Source organism: Pleuronectes platessa, chromosome 11, assembly GCF_947347685.1.
Source record: "Pleuronectes platessa chromosome 11, fPlePla1.1, whole genome shotgun sequence".
Classification (NCBI taxonomy): domain Eukaryota; kingdom Metazoa; phylum Chordata; class Actinopteri; order Pleuronectiformes; family Pleuronectidae; genus Pleuronectes; species Pleuronectes platessa.
The window spans coordinates 14,518,354-14,538,901 of NC_070636.1; the positions used below are offsets into that span (position 1 = coordinate 14,518,354).

A 20,548-nucleotide genomic window follows, 5' to 3' on the forward strand; every position below is an offset into this window, starting at 1 on the left:
GCCTTGAATATATTTAAACTAATACAAATAGTTAATATTCCCTGCAGAGGTAGTTGCTTGTCTTTTTACCCATCTATAAATCAAGTTAATTAAAGTCAAACCTCCAAATGTAAAAATGATCTCACAGAGACATACTTTTACTTTTACCAGGGACATAAAGCTAAGTGTGTCCGTTGTGTGTCTGATAAAGCTTCATAAACCAGGTAGTACAGCTTTAAGAGAATGTGCAGTCACCCCTGTAATGCTATTGGTCAACAGCTTCCACTGGCCGTCATTATTGATATCTGATTGGCTCTCGGGAGTTGACAGCGTTACCGCCTCCTGTCGTCTCTCTCCCATGCGTCGGCTACGTCCAACGCTATTCCTGAAAGTTCACACGCCAGTTTTCCTGCGGTCACACCCCCTGTGCGAACGGATCTTGCGTCAACGTATTGCCCGACGAAGTTTGGTGAAGTTCACAGTGCGCTTCTCTCTTCTTGTTGTCAGGCGGTGAACGAGCAGCAGGTCCCAGCATCACAGAGCAACACACTTCCTACAAAAAGATGTCCGCTCAAATTATCAGTGGGAAAGAAGTTTCTGCGTAAGTACCTAATTTTTACTGCAACTTCCTGAATGCACAGTTAGACATGTGGGAATCCTGGCGTAACATGTGTCTGTGCACTAGCTTACATGGCAGCTAACTCGCTATCTAAGGGAACTCAGCAGCCAAAGTGAAACTCAGACGACTCGAGTGCCTTATCCCAGTGTGATGGCTGATTTCTACACGCCGCTGCTGCCGCGTTTTTAGACCCTGGTGTGCAGCCGATTTCAAACCTCAGCATGAATTGGTTGGACATGGTGCTGGCCACGTGAATCAAGTGTGCCACTAGTTTGCATGGAAAATCCCAGTGGACTCTTCATCGAGCTGCACGAGGAAATGCGATTGTCTAGCTTGTAATTTGGTGATGGTGTTGAATGGGTGAATGATTGTAGATCTGACATGCAGTGTTATGTAAGAGGCAGTGGACGTGTGTTTTGATCTTTGCTCTATTGATCCAGTGAGATCAGGTGCTGACAGTAACCTCACTTGTGAAACTCAGAAATCCAAGAGGAACTTTAAAAAAAAAAAACAATTGTTCATTTAAGTTTAGGTTTTCATAAAGTTGTCTATAAATGAATCCAATTCTTGCCTGCTACCCACAGTTTTTTTGCAGGTCCAAATATATTCGCCTGAAACAAAAAAAAATGAAAGCGCACGTCATTTAGTTGCATGTGCATGTCACAAGACATGACAGCCTGCACCCTGTTAACTTCCCCTCACTGTGCCCATTAGCTAAATTATTCTGTGCAACACAAATTGCCTGCACCTCTCCACTGATCTGGAGTCTCTTAGTTTTCTCTGATGCTTCACAGGAGCTCACAAACAACTGATTGTGCAGAACAAGTGACCCTTCTATAGACGAGGCTGCCTCTCTCTTTCAGGAATTGCAGCTTTTTATGTCCCTTCACTCAAAAGGGTTTTGTTTAATTCAAGGGGAGAACAATGAGAAGATCTACTGCACTTTTATAGTATATTGGTTAAAAGCACTAGTTAATCAGTGACAAGTAATGAATGTATCACCCATCATTGTAATATGAAATCTTATTATGATGCAATATCTTTAGGACCGTTTTTATGAATTCCAGGAATGATTTTTAGTCATTGATTCACCCTAGAGCAATAGAGCACACACCTCTGCCAAGGCCCATGAACTGTCTTCCTAAACTCAATCAAGCTGCACCCAATGTCACAAACTCATAGAAATCAGATCCTTTCAAAATCTGAGTTATTCTCTTGGATAACAGTGAAAATAATAAAAATAATAATAATTGTGTAATCTTGTTATAAACAAACAAACCAACATACAAATGAATAGGGGTGAAAACTTTAGTAGTAAGTCCTTAGTACCGGTTTGAATGAGGGTTGTCACTGAGCACAGAGTGGTAATTTGGTCTAAAAACTGAGGTCACTGAGGCCACTGAGATTACTTTAAAGGAAGTTGAAATTGGTGTCACCCCTTCGCCTAATGCATCCATGATCACGCACATCATGGATTTCTAAATTCCAGTTACCTTTTAAGTCACTTTTGTGTTGCTCTGTCTTTGATTGGCTCAGCCTCATCTTTATGTTGAGTTGAAAAGATCAATCACAACCAAGACAAAGTCTACACAACATGAATAAAGATAAAGCAAAGACCAAATAAGTCTCTTGATCTGATTCTGATGTCCTGGTTTAGCATCTGCCGGAGGCCTGGAAAATGAATACCAGATTCACAATACAAAACCTGCTCGCTGCTTTATCTGAATACAAAACCTTTAAAAATGTGTTGCTTAGTATCTTGACCGTTATCTTTTATGATTCAGCATGCACAGTGATTTTTCTGTTGTTGTGGTTTCTCAGGCAGGTGAGGCAGCGTCTGAAGGAGGATGTGGTGCAGATGAAGCTTCAGGACCCCAACTTCAGTCCTGGTTTAGTGGTTCTACAGGTACGTACAAGATGGGATGATGACCCACCTCTGGAGATCCTTGGCATATTTGGATTTTGGTTATTGTTTGTGTAGCTTGTTGTGTTGTGCACTGCAGCATGGAGACAAAGTTTATGAGTGTCTGTTTTTGTAGATGGAAGGGTTTATTTACACTAAGTGCTCGATCTGTAGGGCAAATGGAGCCCGTTCTTTCCTACGAGCAGGCAAAGTGATACTTCATATCATTGCAGGTTGGAGATCGTGATGATTCAAATCTGTACATCAGCATGAAGTTGAAGGCAGCAGCAGAGGTAATAGCAGTCGTTTCTGAAAACGAGATTTACATGCAGCATTTACCCTGTCTTTAATTGCACTGACTAGCTCGGCCCAAACTCTTTAATATTTCTAATGCAGATTGGAATAAATGCCACACATATGAAACTTCCCAAGACGGCAACAGAAGAGGAGGTGAGGTTACGCCTGTGCATAATAAAGCTCCCAAGTTACTTGACGTGCACAGAGAATGAAAATTTCTGTCTGTCCTTAGGTTCTTCACAAAATTACAGCGGTGAATGAGAACTCCTCCATCCATGGCCTCATTGTGCAGCTGCCCTTAGACTCCATCCACAAGATCGACACAGAGAAGGTCACCAATGCCGTGGCCCCAGAGAAGGACGTAGACGGGTAAGAGCACACATGAAACCGTAGATATAGTCATCTTGAAGGTTTGCTTACTCTCCTTTCTGGATCGAGTCGGTGTGTTTCCTTGCGTCCTTTCAGTGAATGTAAAACAAGGATCTCCCTCAGGTACTTTTAGACCTGTAGATGTTGATTATTAATGATATTTAATATATTCTTGTATGTTTTGCAGGCTAACCAGCATAAATGCAGGGAAGCTGTCTCGGGGGGACCTGAGCGACTGCTTCATCCCCTGCACACCAAGTGGCTGCATGGAGTTGATCAAACAAACTGGTAAACACAGTCACACCTGAGCAAAGAGCTCACACTTCCCCATAAGGCCCCTAAATTCTTTCTAGCTGCAGCAGATACACATGCATAGAGAAATGTTTCATGTTGTCTATCCTATCAATAAACAGCCTATGCTCCATACTTCCACCAGGTTTCCTGTGTGTAATCCTGCTGTCTGCTTTTCTACAGGTGTTTCTGTGGCAGGGAAGAGAGCTGTAGTGATTGGCCGCAGTAAGATCGTGGGTGCGCCGATGCATGACCTGCTGCTGTGGAGCCACGCCACCGTCACCACCTGCCACTCTAAAACTACCGATCTCCCAGAAGAGGTACAACATCATCCCCCTTGTTCCGACTCGGGGAGGGAAGTCCGATATCACCATAATGTGTGTCAAACCAGCGCACACTGATTATCTAGGGCTGGTTTCTGTTTATTCCAAGCAAACTGCTTTCTGCATTTGTCTATATTGATGATGATGATGAGTAGAGATAGGGAAGGTGGCAAATTAAGAGACTAATGCAATTTATCAGTCTACCTACCAATTCCTGAAGCCTCCTTCTCTCTGCCTGTATGTGGAGCACTTATCTCCCAAACCGTTCATCTTTTTCGCTTCGCAATATATTCAATATTACTACAATAATAAATAACAGATAAACAGCATTACTGTAGAAGGCAGTGGGACCGGGCAGCGTGCCCTCAGTCAGTTCTACATCACTGCTAGAGCATTTTAATATATATATGTTTTTTTTAATTCACCTTATTGGACTTGGGTGTCAGCAACATTCATAAAAGTCTTGTTTGGCAATTTGTCCTCAAAGTAAACGCACAACATTAATTTCGTTACTATAATGCTTTATATCCAGTTCTATCAAGCTTTTATTTTGAAAAAAGTGAACTGTGGTTCTGAAGATTGTGTCGATATTTTAGCAGACATGCAACTTATGAAAAAATAACAGCAATTAAAAAAATCATTCAAACTTGCATATAAGCCACACGTGAACAGTAAAATAAAGGAAGTTATGTCTCATTTTATAAAAAAAAGCACTCTATTAAATATTTATTGCAGATAAACCATGTATGATGAACTTTACTAACTTCACTCTACACCATAAAAATATGTGACACAACATTGTAGAACTGAATTAGGAGGACTTGCTAATGATGAGGAATCATTCTAAAGTAGCTCTGGATAAGTAACACAGGTCAGGCAAACAGCCCATAACAAACAGGCCCTTTCACACTTCAGTACTATTTGCAATTACAAATCTTTGCTACCAGGTGGAACTGTAAGGTAATTTATTAACCTATTTAGAGAAATGATGTGTTGAGCCTGGTAAATGTAATATACTGTATGTAAAGAATCAGTGTTGCACATGATATTCTTTTTCTTATGGATAAGTTCATTCGTGTCTGTCACTGTTTGTGTGTAGGTGAGAAAGGCAGACATCCTGGTTGTTGGCATCGGCCGAGCAGAGATGGTGAAAGGAGAGTGGATCAAGCCGGGAGCAGTCGTCATCGACTGTGGCATCAACTACATTCCAGGTTTGACTGATTCTGTCTACTTGATTCATCGTGGTGGTCTGGAACGAACTCAGTGGAGGTCGGTGGTAATATTGAAGTTTATGTGCGGTTCAGATGAGACGAGACCCAGTGGGAAGCGGGTGGTAGGTGACGTCCACTATTCCTCAGCTAAGGAGCAGGCTGGCTTCATCACTCCTGTGCCTGGTGGAGTAGGACCCATGACTGTGGCCATGCTGATGGCGGTAGGGTTCACTCATAAAATGGAAACTTTTTTTGACAAAATAAACACAGAAGAAAAGATGCATTTATGTTTGCAGGGAAAAATAAATTGTTATAGAAAGTCTATATATTTGGTTGTATTTGTGTGTTCTTTTTATTTATAGTTATTTATAATAATGTTTATGGTTAAAATATTTTGCTTCAATTACATTTCTTTGTCGTAAGGGTTTCATCTTAGGTCTCATTGCCAATTTATATTAATATGTTTTTAGGTATCTTAGGTAATTTCATTACCTAAAATTGGCATTGTCCCTCAAAAATCCACATCAGTTGGGTTTAAGTAACTGTGTGTGTGTGTGTGTGTGTGTGTGTGTGTGTGTGTGTGTGTGTGTGTGTGTGTGTGTGTGTGTGTGTGTGTGTGTGTGTGTGTGTGTGTGTGTGTGTGTGTGTGTGTGTGTGTGTGTGTGTGTGTGTGTGTGTGTGTGTGTATAGAACACAGTGCTAGGTGCAAAGCGCTTCCTGGAGGGACATCAACCAGGAAAATGGAACATTTCTCTCACCAAACTCAATCTGCAGAAACCGGTGCCAAGGTTTGTCTACTCATCCTCCAATCCTCTTCTTAGTCATGGGTGTTGTTAATTGTGACTGAGAGGCCGGAGAGTTTCTCGAATTACACAAACCACATTCCAGAGTAGCCAGTAGAAAACTCTGAATGTTCTCCATGTCTTGTTGTTTCCTCACTGTTCCTTCCTTTAGCTCAGATTGTGTGTTTCTCCCACAGCGACATTGTGATCTCTCGCTCCTGTGTGCCCAAGCCCATTGACCGTCTGGCCAAAGAGGTGGGTCTTCTCTCTGATGAGGTGGAGCTCTATGGCAAGACTAAGGCTAAGGTCCAGCTGAATATCATCAAACGCCTGCAGGCTCAACCAGACGGCAAATATGTGGTTGTCACTGGGTACGATATCATTATCTGTATGTTCTTCCTTGTTTGTTCTTCCCTGGACCTTAGCATGTTTTACAGGAGTGTAGTGGTTTATGTTAACTGATCATGGGGTAATGCTAATGACCTTTATCAATTTGTACATAATAATACAGATTGTTGAAACTGAAACTGTAAGTTTCCTGAAACTATTGCTTAATGGTTACACATGTATCCTTTGAATATGTTCAGTGCTGACAGTATTGTCTAACTGCAGCATTACACCGACCCCTCTGGGTGAGGGAAAGAGCACCACCACCATCGGCCTTGTGCAGGCCCTGGGAGCCCACATGAACCTCAATGTTTTCGCATGTGTGCGACAACCATCTCAGGGACCCACCTTTGGCATTAAAGGTGAGCTTTAGTATGATGCATAGTCACAGATGTTGCACAGGTTACATTTTGACACTTTTAAGTCCTGTTCTGATCTGTAATTATGTCTTCTGTCAACAGGGGGTGCTGCAGGAGGTGGATATTCACAAGTCATCCCAATGGAAGAGGTACTGCACTGTTGTTTGATGTTAGAAAAACTGCAGATGATATAATACAAAGAAAGCACACTATTAAATAAAGAAATATGTTTGTTTTAGTTCAACCTCCATCTCACTGGGGACATTCACGCCATCACAGCTTCCAACAACTTGGTAGCTGCTGCCATCGACGCTCGCATGTTCCACGAGGCCACACAAACTGACAAGGTGTGTGTCCTGTTCATTCACAGTTATTTTTAAATATAAAAATACTTATTATAAGATCATGAATGAGTGTCATCTTTCCGTTTGCAGGCTCTGTACAACCGCTTGGTCCCACTCAGTGGAGAACAGAGGAAGTTCTCCCCCATCCAGATCAACAGACTGAAGGTAAGTGATTAGAGTTTGATCAAAACCTACATGTGCTTTGACTCAACTCACTGCTTTTTAACACAGAGGTTTTATGTATTTGTGTAGAAACTGGGCATAGAAAAGACGGACCCCTCTACTCTGACTGAGGAAGAGATCACCCGCTTTGCCCGTCTGGACATTGAGCCAAGCTCTGTCACCTGGCAGAGAGGTATGAACAACTCGCATGTCTCTAAGTCTGCGTCCCTTCGATGTCTTGTGCTTTAGTAGGTCTGCTTTGCATTGGATTCAACCACATACTGCATTATGTGTGTGTTTTTGTGTGTGTTTATGTATATACATATTCATAAGGTGTTTGTTCCTTACCTCAGTGTTGGATACCAATGATCGATTCCTGAGGAAGATCACCATTGGCCAGTCACCAACTGAAAAGGGATTCACAAGAGAGGTAAAAAGTAGTTCATCATTCAGTTAGGGCAGGAGTCGGCAACCTGCGGCTCTTCAGCCCCCTGGCTCCCTTAAGGCTACAGTGTTGTGCATGTTGCGCATATTTTTTGCGAACAGTGAACTTAACGAATCAGTTTTCATATGATGAAGGTCTCGTTCTCATTCATCTTTTAAATAATCATCGTATCAGGCCGTCATGAACTACCAGGTGTGTGTGTGTGTGTGTGTGTGTGTGTGTGTGTGTGTGTGTGTGTGTGTGTGTGTGTGTGTGTGTGTGTGTGTGTGTGTGTGTGTGTGTGTGTGTGTGTGTGTGTGTGTGTGTGTGTGTGTGTGTGTGTGTGTGTGTGTGCTTTCCCAGATAGCGGACATACACATAGGCCCCGGGGCTCCGCCCCCTTCCCCGTTCACTCGCTCAGAGAGACATAGTGAGATCAGAGCTAGTTTACGTGAAGCAGCCGCTCAGTGACTGACCGGCTGCTTCTTAACAATGGAAACAGTGAAAACACAGAGTTTCTCTCGTCACAGCTGCTCAGAGATCAGCGCTGCAGCCTCTTGATCAGAGCAGAAGCTGCATTTAGTTTGTACCGAGCTTCAGTTTCTGTGTCCGCCTCCGGTCTGACCTGCTCTCACGTTTCGTTTTAATATTTCGTCAACTAAAATATGCGTCACATCCTATTACGTCTACGTCCCGGCCCTTTTCCCTGCAGGTTGCTAATCTATAGTGTCCTACCCCCGGCCTCGGTAAACTAACCATGGATAAATCCCCAAAAAGAAAAGTCTGGGAGCAAAATAGAGAGTTTAATTCTGCGTGGACAGATTAATTTGCTTTCACTGCCAACGATGTTGGCTTACCTGTATGCTTCATATATGACGAGGAATTAGCAAAAAAAAAAAAGTAATGTTTAAAGACATTTCCAGAGCGAGCACATAGCTTCTGCTGATAAGTACCAAGCTGGAGATGAGCAAAACAAGCATAGTTCTGTGTTTCATTTATTTCAAAGTAGGCCTACACATGTATTTTGTTCTCCTCTTCATAAGAGTTTGGTGTTTTCCTTTTTTGTAACAGGTAAAAATAGCAGTTAAATGTCAACAGTTTTTTTTATTGTCGTTCTATAATTTAATAAATGCAACAAGCTATAGTTTTTATATATATTGTATAACTATATATATAACTTTATAATCTTTATAAAGTTATAGTCTTATCAAATATGTTTTGTGGCTCCAGACAGATTTAATTTGGGGGAAGAGGGGATAAAATGGCTCTTTGAAATGTAAAGGTTGCCTACCCCTGAGTTAGGGCCACAACATGCAATGTATGAAAATTATTTACTTTGGTGCCCCCCAGTGGTATTTTATTATTATTTAATTATTATTATTTCAGGAAAATGTCTGGACTTCAGTGCATATCTGAAAGCAGTTATAAGTAGAAGTACAGATAGAAGCTGTGATCTAGGCAGTAATCTTTGGATGCCAGCGGCCATTAGACCTCAAAGAAGAAGAATCATTGATCACATACAGATTCTACAGATAGGGGATTCCTCAAGTCTAGGAATCTTAATTATCTTCTTGATAAGAACACATGTAATAACTTTGCCCTCCTCTTTCCCCCAGGCCCAGTTTGACATCACGGTGGCGAGTGAAATCATGGCCGTGCTTGCCCTCACCAGCAGCCTGGAGGACATGCGTCAGCGTTTGGCAAAGATGGTGGTGGCCACCAGCCGCAGTGGACAGCCTATCACCACAGAGGACCTGGTCTGTGCCCTTGTGTCTTCTTCACAACCCGACCTGCTATATTTTTTTGTATATTGGTAAAACTAGGCTGCTGTAATGTTTTTTTACATTATTTGTCAGGGTGTGAGTGGTGCTCTGACTGTGCTGATGAAAGATGCAATAAAGCCAAACCTGATGCAGACTTTGGAGGTGGGTGAAACACAGCACATACACTATCCTATACTAAGATTTTCTTTAAGGAAAATGTTTTTATGTTGTCAGACTTACCGGAAATAAACTCCTACAAGCTTCCACATGTTTGTGTCTTTTGACACATTGTTTTAATTGTTGTTGTTGATCTGAAATATATATATATATATATTTTCTTAAGAGATGATGATGTGCCTTGAGATATCTTTTTTGTATGACATAAATCCACAGGGAACTCCTGTGTTTGTACATGCGGGCCCCTTCGCCAACATCGCCCATGGCAACTCCTCCATTCTGGCTGATAAAATTGCCTTGAAGCTGGTTGGACCTGAGGGCTTTGTAGGTAAGGGGAGCAATAGTTTTACTGCTGCTGATGTGGATGGTTTGCTCCTTCCGTACATGTGATTGTGCAGCAGATGTTAAATTACAGTCAGATATTCCTCTGTACTCCTCATAACTGGGATTCTGATACTATTCTCTTCATCTCACAACCGCTGACTCTTGTGTGTCAACAGTGACTGAGGCTGGTTTCGGTGCCGACATCGGCATGGAGAAGTTCTTCAACATCAAGTGCCGCTACTCAGGCCTGAGGCCGCAGGTGGTGGTGTTAGTGGCGACTGTCCGAGCCCTGAAGATGCATGGAGGAGGATCAAAAGTGAGTTTACTACAGCATTGCAATTACAATATGATTCATTTATTGGCTTTATTTTTTAAATTCCGCTAAATTTGTGAACAAGTTTACATAAAAATCTCACCTCATCCTCAAATACATAAAGATTTCGTCTGCACTGAATGTTTCACCCTCTGTCATTGACGGTGGACTGCTGGGAGTGTCACTATATACTGCTGAGTTGACTCTCACTTCATTCGCACAATCGTTAGCTCCATCATGAATAAAAAAACCACAATGATCAATCTTATGTGAAATTCATTGTGTCAGCTGTTGGAATGATCAAATGAACTACCACATTTTTCCTCTGTCTCGTTCAGGTTACTGCTGGAATGCCACTGCCAAAGGAATATGTTGAGGAGGTAATGTAGGATATGCTTTGCTGTAAATGATATTCTGTCGATCAACATTGTGTATTTATTTTATTTGTATGAAGCATCCTAGCCACAGTTTCAGTTGTTTTAACACATGTCCAGCAAGCATTAGGGCTGGAGAATATAACAATATTGTGGCAATAAAATGTTCATCAATAGCAATATATCTAAGGTTTAATATAATCAATTGAAGGCTTCTGTCCTTTGTAATCAAAGTGATAATTGATCAAACTCAGATTGATTAAATGTTTGTTTTTTTATCAAGTGTTTGTCATGCTATTATCATAACGAAGAGTTTAAAACCAAACCTTTACGGAGGAGCAAAAGTCAGCCTTTTTGTTTGTGTGTGCATGTTGTGTGTGTGTGTGTAGAACCTTGAGCTCCTGGAGAAGGGCTGCAGCAACATGAGGAAGCAGATAGAGAATGCTCAGCACTTTGGTGTGCCTGTGGTGGTCGCTGTCAATGCTTTCAAGTAAGTGCTGATCACATGGTAGACATGGAAGAGAACTCTTTTTAAATTTCACGTAAAGCTGCACCAGTCAATATTTTTACACTCGCAAAGGATCACATGACAATTTGAACGATGCCACTTACACTGACAGATCCAAAGAATTTTAGTAACACTTCACTCTTGGAACTCACATCATCCCTGTTTGTCAAACAGCAGAAAAGCTAATTTAGCAAAGAGATTAGATGATAGTTATTGATGCAAATGTTTTGTGCCATATTGACATGTACAGGAAAATTCTTGTGTTGTTTGACCCCTCAAGCATTTTGTGTGCTGATTCCTGCAGGACAGACACTGAGGCTGAGCTGGGCTTGGTCTGCAGCATGGCTAAAGCTGCTGGAGCATTCGATGCAGTGAAATGCTCCCACTGGGCCGAGGGTGGAGCCGGGGCTCTGGCCCTGGGTCAGGCCGTCCAGAGAGCCTCCGGGGCCCCCAGCAACTTCAAGTTCCTTTATGATTTGGAGGTATAGGCTGTAAACGGGAATTCTGAAGTTCAGCGTTGGGTTTAATATATAATACGTGAATTAAACAGTCTATTTTACCAGATTGAAATGAAAACGTATTATTCACGAGGAATTGAATCCTTTATTTGGGCCAAAAACCGGTCTAGTATTGAAAATGCTATGTCAGCCATGTCAACTAAAGGACTGCCTTGACGGCCATATTTATATCTCTAATTCCCATACAGCTCCCCATTGCTGACAAAATTCGAATGATTGCCCAGAAGATCTACGGTGCAGATGATATTGAGCTTCTCCCAGAGGCCCAACACAAGGTGGAGCTCTACACCAAACAGGTCAGTGAACCTCAGTTGACTTGTTTCCGTCGTCTGTCAGTGTAGATCAACTGTAATTGTACGGTGGATTCTCCAGTTGCCCTATTGTGAAAGATCCAATACATATCCTTGTGTACTCTTTGGCCCTCAGGGTTTCGGCAATCTGCCAATCTGCATGGCGAAGACGCACCTATCGCTCTCGCATGACCCTGAGAAGAAGGGTGTGCCTACGGGGTTCATCGTGCCAATCAGAGACATCCGAGCCAGTGTGGGCGCCGGCTTTCTGTTCCCACTGGTTGGCACGGTACGCTCTTGTTCACTTGAGGACACTGCGTTTTTTTCAGATTTTGCAGTGGGAGAGCTGGGGTGTGACACCTTACTGCTCTGCACCTTCAAATCACATGATAGCATTCATTCATCAACTACTCTATGCAAATTAAGACTTGAAGTACTCAATTAAACTGTCATAACACATTCTCATCATACTCAGTAGTGATCTGCGACTTTGGCAGTGGATATATGCAGTGTACGGAGATGAGTAATTGAGTCCTTTCCTAGTGCCAATAGAGGGGTTTGCCTTTTTTCCCATCACTGTAAAAAGGTTTTTATAAAAACCATGTCGACTGCAGAATCATTTGACCCAGGAGTGAATGAGGATTTTATCCAATCCTACATCAGACGAAAGATGAGATGTTATAAGGTTTTTGGACCTGTGGAAAGGGGGGGGCTCTAGGTTTCAGCAGGTGTCCACATCAGTTTTGATCAGTTTGAGGGCAAAGCTCTATTGTGTGTGTGTGTGTGTGTGTGTGTGTATGTGTGTACAGAACATGAATGTAATGAATGGCCTGATGTTTCATTGGATATTGTTTTCATCAAGAATGAGTCATTAATCTCTGTCCTCATCCCTAGATGCCTACAATCCCCGGTCTTCCCACCAGGCCTTGTTTCTATGACATTGATCTGGATCCTGAGACTGAACAGGTCAACGGGCTCTTCTAAAACAGGACAGTACGATGGTAATGAGTTAAAAAACACACATGTAAACATCTCATGCATCTCTTGGGTGATTGCTGATCTCCGCTGTATTTAGGTCTTTCTGGTGCTTTATTTCTCAGTGAATAGACGTGGCCCAGCCCTCCACTCCCCCCACTGAGCCTTACCGAAATAGGATGGACTAATAACTGGATGTGTCTCAAGCTGGTCGGCAGGTGTCTTTTTCTTTGTCTTTTTAAACACTCACTGACATCTGTAAATAATTGATTTGCTTTTCCAAGAGGGCTGCTCATGAATTGATTAAATCTCTCAAGTTTGACAATCTGTAAGAGACAGGGAAGTGTCTCCAGAACTACCCATAACTTTGTGGTGGCACATCTGGATTTGAGCATGTACCACCTGTGATCGTTTTTCGTACATAATTTTTCTCAGTTTGACAGATCTCATTACTAATACCTGTCAAGTTTCCTGTGTTGCTGCACCAAATTCTAACCGAATATTTCTAATACTGTCTAATATTGCTGGACCAATCTGCACTGCTGTGAAAAAGAAATGTGGTAAAGTTGCATTGCTGTCAGGAAAGATCAAATAAAGTCTTCAAGATGTTAAGACACATATCAGCAGTTCTTGAGTTTAAAAAACCCCCATAGAATAATAAAGTGCTGCGAATAGATGCACTGTATGAATGTGTGTGTGAATGGGTGAATGTAAAACTGTACTGTAAAGCGCTTTGAGTGGTCATCAAGACTAGAAAAGCGCTATATAAATACTAGAGATGAGCCGGATACTCGGCTGAAACAAGTATCCGGTACGGATAAAGCACTTTTGCCGAGCACGAGTATTATACGAGTAATACGAGTCAATATCTGTGCTCTGACTGAATGAAAATCCTCACACAGCGTCACAGCGCTCCTCCCCTTCACACACCGCTCTGCTCACTCACTCAAAGAACAGCTCTCTGTCTCTCAGTCACTCAGGTTCGCGGGTCTTTTCCGTTAACGTTTAGGGTTTCTTCAGCTTGAAGTTTGTTTTTATTTCAGTTTGTACTTACTTATTAACCAGTAGAGTTCTGTTAAACGTGGGTTCGTTCAGACGTGGTGCTGGTAGAAAGCGACTCGCGTTGCGTCTCTGCCTGTCAGAGATTTTTTTTTTAAAACAGTTTTTTTTTTTTTTACTTTAACGGTTTAAACAACCGTCAGTTGGCTCTAACCAGTTTTATTTTACTTCACGCACTGAGTGTCTGACAAGTTCTAGGTAGTAGTGGTATAAAAAATATTACAAATTAAACTACACACACACACATACACTCCCCCTCTCTCTCTCTGTCTCTCTCTTACTCACACACACACACACACACACACACACACACACACACCTGGTGTGGAAATAAATAAAAAAAAATTCAAAGTTAAAAAAGAAAGTTATGTTGAGTATGAAAACACTTGTTATTACATTTCACTTCATAATTGCAACAGCATGTGTTGTATTCATTGTTACAAAACTTGTTCTGTAAATAGTTCGTTTGCTATTGTGATCAAAATCATTGATCTGAAGCTCAATGCTGATGCTGTCCTGTAATAGTTTTCTAATCAGCAATAAATATAACAATTTCTGATCAACCCATATCAATTGCATGCTTAAAATAACATACTGGTTAAAGCCCCGCCCATTTCAAGACAACCCGGCCCACTTCCGGGTTAAATCACACCCACTTCCGGGTTAGGCCCCGCCCACTCCGAGTACGGATACGGATACAGATAATTGATATGGTTAACAGATACAGATACAGATACAGATAATGCTGTACTCGCTCATCCCTAATAAATACAAAACCATTTACCATTACCATTTAACACTTACAGTTTCAAGTCTTTCTCTGAAGCTAGTCATTTTCATTGTGCCCTCAGACCATCAGCATATTGATCTGTCTCGATCAGGGGTGTCCAAACTATGGCCGGCAGGGGCAATTGGGCCCGTGGTCCATTTTTAATTGGCCTGCAGCAAATTCTAAAAATATAATGGAATGGTCCACAGGAAGGCTAAGCTAGCTGATGGTAGCATTCCCGACGATCCCTGAATGCACCTCTTCGAAACACAGAGAGTTTCATGCTGCTTAAAACATTCACGTGACAATTTATACACGATGGTCTTGATATACGTTTTCTCTCTGATGACTCTGAACAAGAGCTGATTGAGAAGCCAAATAGCCGACAGCCATCTCTGTGATGCCCTTCGTATCTCAACCACCTGCAAGCCATGCTTCAGTCCAGAGGGCAGCATCACTTAGTGCAATTCTGTTCCCATTAATGGTGAGCTCAAAATATATTACACAGTATTCACGTGTTAGCCCAATTACTTATTTGCATAACGATCTTGATATATACCCATCCCCTTTTCCCCCTATTTTTCTGAATGTGCCACTTAGTGAAAAAAGTCTGGACACCCCAGATTTACACACTGGTGAAAACATGCACACACAACTCCAAACTAAAAAGGCCCAACGAATGAACTTCTTGCTATGAGGCACAGATATAGTACTATACATTTTCTCTTTTTTTAGCAGCAGATTAAGTAAAGCCAATCTGGTAATTTATGATGAGTTTAGATATTTATTAGTCCTTTATTTGTATTTATAATACCACTGCTAATAACAATAATAATCATTCATTTATCAACACTATTAAATATGAAACATTTTTATTGAATGTGTCACTTCCTTTATATGTAAGAAAATAAACAAACCAGTCTGGTCTTTTTTATTTTTATTAGTTTATTAAAGATGTGTAAATTCTATACACTCAGTAAATAACTAAATGGTGATCATGGATTTCTTCCTTATTTTTTGTGACCACCAGCACGGCTCTCTTTCATTTTCCAGATTTTCCTTTTCCTCCTTTTCCTTCTCCTTTTCCTTCTCCTTTTCCTTCATGGCCCTTTCCATGTCCCTGGCCTCTACATTTCTCTCCCTTCTTTCCACGGTTCTATGGACAACCAGACAATCAATGACTGAAAACACAGAAAGATAAATGGCTGTATATTTTTAATTCAAAATGTTGTCAGACTTTTACCTTTTTGCACCTTCCTCCTTCCTACAAAAGATAATGTGAGATTAACCTAAGGGTGCTAGAAAAGGATGGAATCATGCAGTGAGCGCACTTTAAGAAGGACTTACTCCGTCTGACTCAGAGCTTCCCTCGTCTTCCTCAGGTGCACTTGAACTCTCCTAATACAAGAAAAAGGCTTCTTAAGAATATGTTTTCAAGCTGTTAGTCTAAAGAAGTGTGAAGAAAGTAAGAGACTCACCTTCTTGTCTACTTGGGCTGAAACACAATAGAAAAAAAAGTTACAAAAGAATGAAAATAAAAAATATAAAATATTACTGGACTGAATTTATATTACATAATTATTGAGAGTAACCCACAGGGATTATATTACTAACCACTGTTTCATTCTTAGGATTATCATTTGTTATATCAATCTTGTCAGCTTATTACTGTGTTTACACATGGGAGTACATACGCTAGTTGTCATATTTAGCACATGCATTAAATTTGACCCGAACCAAGATAATAAAATTAAAACAATCTTTGTTGAATTTAAGCAAAACTGCATCATGGAAAGAAAATAGTTCTCCTTAGCACAGTTTAGGAAATGACCTGAATTATCATAAAATAAGAATAAGAAAATAATCAATAAATAAAAGAATAAAAGGGCACATCGGTAAAACTGTATAAGATGTATAAGTAGATAGACAGCTTTTCTTAAATATGCAATTCGTGTTTGCACAATTAAGAATGCATCTTTTGGAAAAATTTACTAATTAAAAGTAAAAAGCAATTATTGCATTTAATAACCATATACCAAACACAAGATGAGGCCAAATGTGTGCATGAAAATGGAGTAAAGTATTTGGACAGTCTGCACAGAAAAACAATACAAAGCACTTTTTGTAAAAATATATAACAGTTGAGAAAAGAGACTTACTGTCAGCCATGTTGTCTGGTTGATAGCTGCGGTAGAAAATCTTTTCCTTGAGAAACGAGGATTGAAATAGACATTTTAAATATTTGAACCTGCAAAAGTCAGTAGAAAAAAGAGAAGGCAGTCCCAACCTACCTGATCCCGAAATCAAACTGAACGATGTCTGATGTGTGTGTTCGTTCTCTATTTATACACTGGTGCTGCATGAGACGATGTATGTCACCTGCAATGGCACGTGACTAATAGTTGCAGAGCAGGTATGGACTGGGTGTCGCCAGGACAACAACTGCTAGTGTGGTCCCTTCTACCTCAAAACAAAGAATTAAGGACTCGTAAGCAGAAAGGTATGAAGCTGGTCCACTCTCAACATCAACTCTGAATCATCGAAAAGCTTCTCAGAAAAAACATTGAACATGTGAGACAAATAATCAGTCATTGTATTGTTCTGATTATACATGTGATAAATATTCAACATATGCTAATCACATGCTTTAGATGAAAACATCACAGCGATGTTTATATTTACAAATCTTAATCAAGTACTGGAACATATTGTTCATATAAGAGTGAAGATGCAAATCAAGTTTTTCAACAATAAAGTCTTGTTCTCTTACTTTTGCATCCACCTTATAAAAGTCATACTGTTGCCTGAACTGGTTCTGAAGCATGGCTGTCAGTGTATGAGTCAGTTTGTGTGAGTTGGGGAGGGGTAACATGTTTTCCTTCATGGCATTGTCCCTTGTCACATTTTGATATGTTACCATGATGATCTGCTTTAAGGGAGCTTTTTCGGTAATTGGTGCTGAAAGAAATATTACAATGAGGATTGTGTGATGGATGCTTTTTTGATTCGTGGGCAAATTGGTTCATGGAAACAGGTTCTCTTGGGTACAATAGATCTTATAGTATCTAATAGTGGCAAAGTATTTGTACCTGTGCCGAAACGAAATCGAGAGTTTCCACTGGACCAACACGCTCAAACCAACACGCTACTAATAAACAATATTTCTTTCTTGTTTATGGAAGAAATATTGCGATCTTCCTAAAACCAGCTGTTTCACTTCTTTAAAAATTCTAGGCCACAAATGTGTGAGCAGTAGAAGATTCATGTCCTTGAATTTTGAGTTGCCGTCTGTTTTTGTTTCACAGTAAGCAGGATTAGGCAAAAACTACTGGATGGGTTACCATGCAACTTGGTGAAAAGTTATGGTTAAGGGGAAGGGGAGAACTCATTACATTTTGGTGATGGCTCAAATCAGAAGGCGAATCCAGGAAACATTTTTCCCATTGAGTGTGTAATTTGATGTAGATCCAAATAAAAATCTGGATCTAGGGAATTTAAATGTGGCTTCATGAGGCGACTGTTCGGCCTTGGCGGAGTTATGTGCTCTCTTGTGAATATTAATCCGTGCACAAACTCCGGCCTTAGTGGAAGAAGTTAAGACAACAAAACTAAATGCAAAAGCTCCCATGACTGAATCAGTCCTCCTGATGCTGGTTTTGTTACCAGTAATTATCCGTTCAAACGTCAATAGTGACACACATTGCCACTGTCTTTGTATATTTTTTCTAAAATTATATAGATCACACCTCAGACACACCTGTCAATGTCTTAAATCATTCACACTGACTTAAATCTAAAACATCACATCAGGTTATGCAGGTGTGGTGCAAGGAGATGGGCAAACAGGATAGCCTCCGGGGCCCCCAGCAACTTCAAGTTCCTTTATGATTTGGAGGTATAGGCTGTAAACTGGAATTCTGAAGTTCAGCGTTGGGTTTAAAATATAATACATGAATTAAACAGTCTATTTTATCAGATTGAAATGAAAACTTAAAAAAGTAATGTTGTTATTCACGAGGAATTGAATCCTTTATTTGGGCCAAAAACCGGTCTAGTATAGAAAATGCTATGTCAGCCATGTCAACTAAAGGACTGCCTTGACGGCCATATTTATATCTCTAATTACCATACAGCTCCCCATTGCTGACAAAATTCGAATGATTGCCCAGAAGATCTACGGTGCAGATGATATTGAGCTTCTCCCAGAGGCCCAACACAAGGTGGAGCTCTACACCAAACAGGTCAGTGAACCTCAGTTGACTTGTTTCCGTCGTCTGTCAGTGTAGATCAACTGTAATTGTACGGTGGATTCTCCAGTTGCCCTATTGTGAAAGATCCAATACATATCCTTGTGTACTCTTTGGCCCTCAGGGTTTCGGCAATCTGCCAATCTGCATGGCGAAGACGCACCTATCGCTCTCGCATGACCCTGAGAAGAAGGGTGTGCCTACAGGGTTCATTGTGCCAATCAGAGACATCCGAGCCAGTGTGGGCGCCGGCTTTCTGTTCCCACTGGTTGGCACGGTACGCTCTTGTTCACTTGAGGACACTGCGTTTTTTTCAGATTTTGCAGTGGGAGAGCGGGGGTGTGACACCTTACTGCTCTGCACCTTCAAATCACATGATAGCATTCATTCATCAACTACTCTATGCAAATTAAGACTTGAAGTACTCAATTCAACTGTCATAACACATTCTCATCATACTCAGTAGTGATCTGCGACTTTGGCAGTGGATATATGCAGTGTACGGAGATGAGCAATTGAGTCCTTTCCTAGTGCCAATAGAGGAGTTTGCCTTTTTTCCATCACTGTAAAAAGGTTGTAATAAAAACCATGTCGACTGCAGAATCATTTGACCCAGGAGTGAATGAGGATTTTATCCAATCCTACTTCAGTCGAAAGATAAGATGTTATAAGGTTTTTGGACCTGTGGAAAAGGGGGGGCTCTAGGTTTCAGCAGGTGTCCACATCAGTTTTGATCAGTTTGAGGGCAAAGCTCTATTGTGTGTGTGTGTGTGTGTGTGTGTGTGTGTGTGTGTGTGTGTGTGTGTGTGTGTGTGTGTGTGTGTGTGTGTGTGTGTGTGTGTGTGTGTGTGTGTGTGTGTGTGTGTGTGTGTGTGTGTGTGTGTGTGTGTGTGTGTGTGTGTGTGTGTGTGTGTGTGTGTGTGTGTGTGTGTGTGTACAGAACATGAATGTAATGAATGGCCTGATGTTTCATTGGATATTGTTTTCATCAAGAATGAGTCATTAATCTCTGTCCTCATCCCTAGATGCCTACAATCCCCGGTCTTCCCACCAGGCCTTGTTTCTATGACATCGATCTGGATCCTGAGACTGAACAGGTCAACGGGCTCTTCTAAAACAGGACAGTACGATGGTAATGAGTTAAAAAACACACATGTAAACATCTCATGCATCTCTTGGGTGATTGCTGATCTCCGCTGTATTTAGGTCTTTCTGGTCTCAGTGAATAGACGTGGCCCAGCCCTCCACTCCCCCCACTGAGCCTTACCGAAATAGGATGGACTAATAACTGGATGTGTCTCAAGTTGGTCGGCAGGTGTCTTTTTCTTTGTCTTTTTAAACACTCACTGACATCTGTAAATAATTGATTTGCTTTTCCAAGAGGGCTGCTCATGAATTGATTAAATCTCTCAAGTTTGACAATCTGTAAGAGACAGGGAAGTGTCTCCAGAACTACCCATAACTTTGTGGTGGCACATCTGGATTTGAGCATGTACCACCTGTGATCGTTTTTCGTACATCAATTTTCTCAGTTTGACAGATCTCATTACTAATACCTGTCAAGTTTCCTGTGTTGCTGCACCAAATTCTAACCGAATATTTCTAATACTGTCTAATATTGCTGGACCAATCTGCACTGCTGTGAAAAAGAAATGTGGTAAAGTTGCATTGCTGTCAGGAAAGATCAAATAAAGTCTTCAAGATGTTAAGACACATATCAGCAGTTCTTGAGTTTAAAAAACCCCCATAGAATAATAAAGTGCTGCGAATAGATGCACTGT

At 41.0% G+C, this 20,548-nt stretch overlaps 2 protein-coding genes and 1 long non-coding RNA gene across 4 annotated transcripts; 2 read left to right on the forward strand and 1 right to left on the reverse strand.

The window, feature by feature from the left end:
- Positions 1–318: 318 nt before the first annotated feature.
- mthfd1b (methylenetetrahydrofolate dehydrogenase (NADP+ dependent) 1b) lies at positions 319–13,308 on the forward strand. 2 transcript variants are annotated; one of them, XM_053434223.1, is made up of 28 exons: positions 319–580; positions 2,420–2,504; positions 2,735–2,794; positions 2,898–2,951; positions 3,031–3,167; positions 3,355–3,455; positions 3,642–3,778; positions 4,881–4,992; positions 5,086–5,213; positions 5,683–5,780; positions 5,972–6,145; positions 6,387–6,523; positions 6,623–6,669; positions 6,760–6,867; positions 6,955–7,029; positions 7,117–7,219; positions 7,380–7,456; positions 9,067–9,207; positions 9,307–9,375; positions 9,607–9,718; positions 9,891–10,030; positions 10,366–10,407; positions 10,791–10,891; positions 11,214–11,391; positions 11,616–11,723; positions 11,854–12,006; positions 12,612–12,718; positions 12,793–13,308. In XM_053434223.1, exons 1-27 carry the CDS (start codon positions 543–545, stop codon positions 12,699–12,701), a joined length of 2,805 nt encoding a protein of 934 aa, XP_053290198.1. In that variant the 5' UTR covers positions 319–542; the 3' UTR covers positions 12,702–12,718; positions 12,793–13,308. The 2 variants fall into 2 exon arrangements, with proteins under 2 accessions (XP_053290198.1, XP_053290197.1); XM_053434222.1 differs by having other exon boundaries at positions 12,818–13,308.
- A 2,136-nt stretch (positions 13,309–15,444) lies between these two features.
- LOC128450651 (uncharacterized) lies at positions 15,445–16,977 on the reverse strand. Its single transcript, XR_008340031.1, has 6 exons — positions 16,812–16,977; positions 16,680–16,725; positions 15,999–16,015; positions 15,868–15,918; positions 15,764–15,784; positions 15,445–15,676 (listed from the first exon to the last, which is right to left on the reverse strand). It is a non-coding gene; the product is annotated as an uncharacterized LOC128450651 (long non-coding RNA).
- A 567-nt stretch (positions 16,978–17,544) lies between these two features.
- Positions 17,545–20,480, forward strand: LOC128451111 (C-1-tetrahydrofolate synthase, cytoplasmic). The gene is made up of 6 exons (XM_053434882.1): positions 17,545–17,564; positions 18,340–18,415; positions 18,654–18,761; positions 18,892–19,044; positions 19,793–19,899; positions 19,990–20,480. The coding sequence occupies exons 1-5, from the start codon at positions 17,545–17,547 to the stop codon at positions 19,880–19,882; spliced, it is 447 nt and encodes a 148-aa protein (XP_053290857.1). The 3' UTR covers positions 19,883–19,899; positions 19,990–20,480.
- The last annotated feature ends 68 nt before the right edge of the window (positions 20,481–20,548 follow it).

Excerpts from the sequence above, each read along its gene's own strand:
- LOC128451111 (XM_053434882.1), top strand. The coding sequence starts at position 17,545 with ATGGAAACAGGTTCTCTTGG. Across the intron at positions 18,416-18,653 it reads AGTTCCTTTATGATTTGGAG|CTCCCCATTGCTGACAAAAT; the intron begins GTATAGGCTGTA and ends ATTACCATACAG. Across the intron at positions 19,045-19,792 it reads TGTTCCCACTGGTTGGCACG|ATGCCTACAATCCCCGGTCT; the intron begins GTACGCTCTTGT and ends CCTCATCCCTAG.
- mthfd1b (XM_053434223.1), top strand. The coding sequence starts at position 543 with ATGTCCGCTCAAATTATCAGTGGGAAAGAAGTTTCTGC. Across the intron at positions 7,457-9,066 it reads AAAAGGGATTCACAAGAGAG|GCCCAGTTTGACATCACGGT; the intron begins GTAAAAAGTAGT and ends TCTTTCCCCCAG. Across the intron at positions 11,392-11,615 it reads AGTTCCTTTATGATTTGGAG|CTCCCCATTGCTGACAAAAT; the intron begins GTATAGGCTGTA and ends ATTCCCATACAG.